Below are 4,583 nucleotides of genomic sequence, written 5' to 3' on the forward strand. Positions count from 1 at the left end.
CCTCTCTCTCTCTCTCTCTCTCTCTCGCTTGCTCGTTGCCTGTTAGGCACGAGGGAATATTGCAAGGTATTGAAGAGAGAAGAACGGGAAGAGGAAGAGAGAAAGGAAAAGGAAAGGCAGGAAGGTACAGGAAGAAGAAAAAGAGAATTGTAGAATTCCACTAGTATTCTCTATGTCCAAGTCTGTCGAATTCTCTGTATTTTGCAAAATGCCCATGCACTTCTCCTGATTTCCACAGAAGCAGCTTCCAGGTATATAATGGTACAGAGTCATATAATCTATATATTTCATAGATGATAGCAAAAGTCAATTGCCGATTTTCCAGAAAAACAGGACCTTCAATGTTTCTTGGGGCCGGGGATGGAGCCCCAGAAGAGACTTGAGGGACATGGAAATGGGTTCATTGCTATCCGCTTTCAGTATAATCAGAGACAAGGATCTTCCCTTTTTTTGCAAACATGGCCGTCAAAGGTGTACAGATTACCGCTTATACACAGTACTTAAGTTATGGCTCGAGCTCAAGCTTCCGGCGGGGGGTTCCCGTTTCAAGCAACAAGACAAGGGTCCCAGAGGCCTCTTGATTGGCGTCACCGCGGGGTGGCATCTTTTTCCTTCTTCTTTTCCATCCTTTCCCTTTCCGTTTCGCCTGGGTGGGCATGTCACATATGACGTCAGTCTGGCCGTTGGACGAGGGTCCAAACATGGATATCGGGGAACTCCAGTCTACGAGTGTAGCTTCAACTTTCCCTCAATGGACCCTGATCGTCGTAGTTACCATGGCAGTCCACTTGGTTGACGATATGTAGAATTTTTTTTTTTGTCCATGGGTGTTTCGCATCTCGCTGTTTGGTCGATTTCAGGGACACGGGAACAGAAAAGAAGAAGAAGATCAAGGCCTTTTCGCATTCTCTAGCTTGTTGAACGCTAGACAAGAGTCTTGTTGTCGTGACATCTCCATATATACGATGAAACAACTACTAAAACATTGACCATTGGCTGGCCAGGACATCACATGCTCGTTTGTTCATATTGGGAGTATCCGTGTTGCCATGTGAAGTACTATTTTGGCTATACGTACTCACTTCCATGACTAAAGATACTAGACACGCGGGACGAAAAGGATGGGAGAGAAGAAAAGTGCCCAGAATTCAAGCTATTTGGACTGAAACTGTACCACTCTGGCAGTACTTCATCTGCCGCTAAAGCTTGTACAGAATCAACGGCTTGTAGCTCACCAAAGTCCCTGGCGATCCTAATTATACTTTGCTTCCAATGTCTTTCTCTTCTGCTTCTTTATTCTCTTGAGCGCTCAGGGTTATCGCGACTTTATGGACTGCCTCCTACTTGTCTCGAGCACTGGTCAATACTTGTTACGCTCGCCTCGACCAAAGAAAGGCTGCCTTGTCAACACATGGCAGGAAAATAGCGAGTATTCCCTTCTATCGCAACAAGACAAACTAAACCTCCACCAATGTATCAGGGAGCCCCCAAAAGTCGTTGCTGCTTTGCTGATCCATTCAAGCACGATTACGTAGGTAGTGCCTCGGGGGAGCCCACCCAGGTCCTCGGGTTTTGATGCGCTGCGTGCCAAGCCTGACGTTTCTCACCCGGAATCAGTACAATCCGGGTCTAGTTTGGTCAACGTACCTATCTACCGTCCATCCACATTAACCTCTCCAGGCTCTAGCTACGCATGTAAATAAAGGTCATCATCACTCTCTATTTTGTGCAAAGGGAAATATTAGCTGCGAGCGATTTCCTACTGGAGACAGGAAAATAAAACAAACAAAAAGTCTCGCCCATATTTCGAGGCTGCGACAAGATACATTGTTTCCACGAGCCAGGAAATTCATCTCTATAAATCCCTTCTCGTGCACAGTGGTGGAACGCCGACGCAACTCTTGATTGACGGGATAATCACCACGTACGGTAATGACGACGACCCTTTGCTGGTCAGTCATACGCTCAGGACTGTAATGCGAGCTGGCCAAGACTCGTTCTCACATCACACTTATTATTATCATCACCCAACGGTATTTGACCAAAGACGACTCAGCCGAGTCCCATGCCGCAGTAATCCTTCCTCGGGTTTCCTCGTTTGCTATAGATAGAATAAACCTTGGGGGCGTGACTTTGTATTCCGATCATGGGGAAAATGCCTTTCCATTCTCCCAATATGTAAACCCTTTGCGCCACGCCATGATGCTGAAAAAGGATGCTGATGCTGTTCTAAATAACAATCGCAACAACCCGGGTTCCATTACGCCAATGTGCCAATGCAGATATAATCACCCCAATGCTGCTCATCTGTCTGGACCAGTCTGGGGTAGCCAAGAAGCTCAAAAGAAGATGCAGGAAACTAAACTTGAAAACAAACAAGAGCAGAATAGTAACCAGACTCATCCCACATGAGGTATTACCGCCACCTCGATAAACCTTGCATAAGCCGTTTGCCTTTCATGTTGGCCAGCCAGGTTCTTTCCTAAACTGTTGGTGTTGGCGGAGAGTCTGACAGCTTCGACCTGTTCATCCGCCTCGGCGGTGGAGCCTTTGGAGGAAGCCTTTTCGCCGGCATACTAGTCCCGTTGCCGTTGGTCGTCATGTGGACTGCAACAGGTAAAGGATTGCCATGTCTAGACTTGGTGGGTAGTTCTGGCAGCGGCCTCCTTTGCCGCCTGGTTGGAGGGGGAGGTGCCGCTTTGGAGTCTCTCCGAAATGGCTGTGCCTCAACCTCCGGCGAGGAGCCGGCATCCGAGGATGTGATCTCGTTGGCTTCCACGTCGTCCTTTCGACTGGGCGTCTGGACGCCTGGTTTCTCGGACACGGCAGCCACGTCAACAACACTCATCTTGCTGGCCGATTCGTTGGACGCCAGGCTAATGCCCAAGAGTTTCTTTGCAATTTCCCCCGCGCCGGCGCCGTTCTCGGCCAGCCACTTCACCTTGGATACACGATCGACAAGTCTTGCTGTCGTTTCGTCCGGCGGCGCGAAATGGTAGCTTCCTGTGCCGGCAAGTATGTTGAGGACCTTGATGATCTCATCCCTCTTGTAATGCGGTGGCTGACTGAGCTGCGTATGTGCCAGCAGCGGATACAGCACGCGCAGATAGGTGTGCCGCAGTGACAGATATTCGTTTGGAAGGTCGAGGAGATTCCGGATAATGACGTCGAGCAGAACACGTAGATCATTTGTGTAGAAGTATTCATACGTTGCCTTGGTGGTGAAGAGCAGGTAGAGCAGCTTCAGGATGAGCAGCTGCAACGATGTCTCGGTTTCGCGATTCAGGAGCAGGATGAGGTTCTCGCCAAAAGTGCGATACATTGGGCCGTAAAGGGAGAGACATTTGACAACACGGTTCGTCAAGGCAGCGCTGGGCGATTCTGGGCTCATGGCCGCAGTTGTGGAAGCCACCATGTATTGTTCGTTCAGAACAAGCAGGACGCGGATTATGGGATAGTGATAGGGGTCGTGAGCGTCGTCGGATAGACCCTCAATGAGTTGGAAGAGATAGGTGACAAAGCCGTCGTCGACGTGCAAAAGATCCTCGACGCGGAGCTTTTCGACACGCGACATCTCATACACAAGCTCGAGAAGTAACCGGTGAAGACTCGGGTCGTCTTGTTCGTGCCCATTGATCAGCTCGAGCAGACGGTGAAAGCAGCCCTCGTCTATCATTCGGCGGTATGTGGTATCTTCGACACGGCCGTCCAGCAGCAGGAAGCTCGCAATGATGTAGAGGGGGCCAGCCTCGTCTTCCTCGAGCAGACTGTAAATGATTTGCATGCGAACATATTCAGGATTCGCATGGAAGAGGCTGCCCTCCAAGAGTTTCTGGGAACAGCCTGCGACATCATCCTCGGACTGTGAGAATTCGTCACGGCACTTGGCAGCGAGGCACAACCATGATCGGAGCGCATTGTCAATTGTTTCGTGGGCGTGGTCAGGACATTGTGTCGCAACAACTTGGTCAATTTCTATGAGGATCAACAATTCGTTAGCCTACTAGTATTTGGCGGCAGTCTATTGAGTCGAGCAGTCCCAAACTACCACATGGAGACTTCTTTCTGTGAATGGTGGCAGGCCATGCAGGCAGGACATGGAGAGGAGATTTGGTCACGTTTGGGAGTGCAGATACGTACCGTCCCACAGCTGTTGTTCCGCCTCTATGGTATAGGACGTGTCCGAATCGGCCATGTTGGTGGTTGTTTGATCATGAAATGGTTGAGCGCCAGAATGTCCAGGCGCATCACGATTGCGACTCTCGGCTTCTGAACAATGAAGTAGCGCCAAACAAGAGAAGCGAGGTGACCTGTGAGCGAGCTGCCTGGGAACTTGGACAAAGCGTGCCGATGCGATGCCCTCCCCAGCTCACTCGGTCTTGCAAACAGTGCCGTTTTGGTGCTGGTGAACAAGGAAACCAAGACTCTGGTATCACCTCACCCACAGTAGTAGCGGTTAGTTATCTGACCTACAGAGTACGAGTTGATCAATTGCCATCCCCTCCTTGAGTGCGGGACAGAAATTCTGGACACTCGACTTCAGCCGAAAGTTGGGGAAGACTGAAAAGACGGGGGAAGATTTT

The 4,583-nt window shown here is 49.9% G+C and overlaps 1 protein-coding gene across 1 annotated transcript; it reads right to left on the bottom strand.

Annotated features, from left to right (window-relative positions):
* Nucleotides 1-2,482: 2,482 nt before the first annotated feature.
* On the bottom strand, nt 2,483-4,195 carry PFICI_03518 (uncharacterized protein; the record flags this gene model as incomplete). Its single annotated transcript, XM_007832099.1, has 2 exons — nt 2,483-3,975; nt 4,141-4,195. 2 exons carry the CDS (start codon nt 4,193-4,195, stop codon nt 2,483-2,485), a joined length of 1,548 nt encoding a protein of 515 aa, XP_007830290.1.
* Nucleotides 4,196-4,583: the final 388 nt, after the last annotated feature.

The sequence above is a fragment of the Pestalotiopsis fici genome (assembly GCF_000516985.1).
Source record: "Pestalotiopsis fici W106-1 unplaced genomic scaffold PFICI_Scf_2, whole genome shotgun sequence".
Classification (NCBI taxonomy): domain Eukaryota; kingdom Fungi; phylum Ascomycota; class Sordariomycetes; order Amphisphaeriales; family Sporocadaceae; genus Pestalotiopsis; species Pestalotiopsis fici.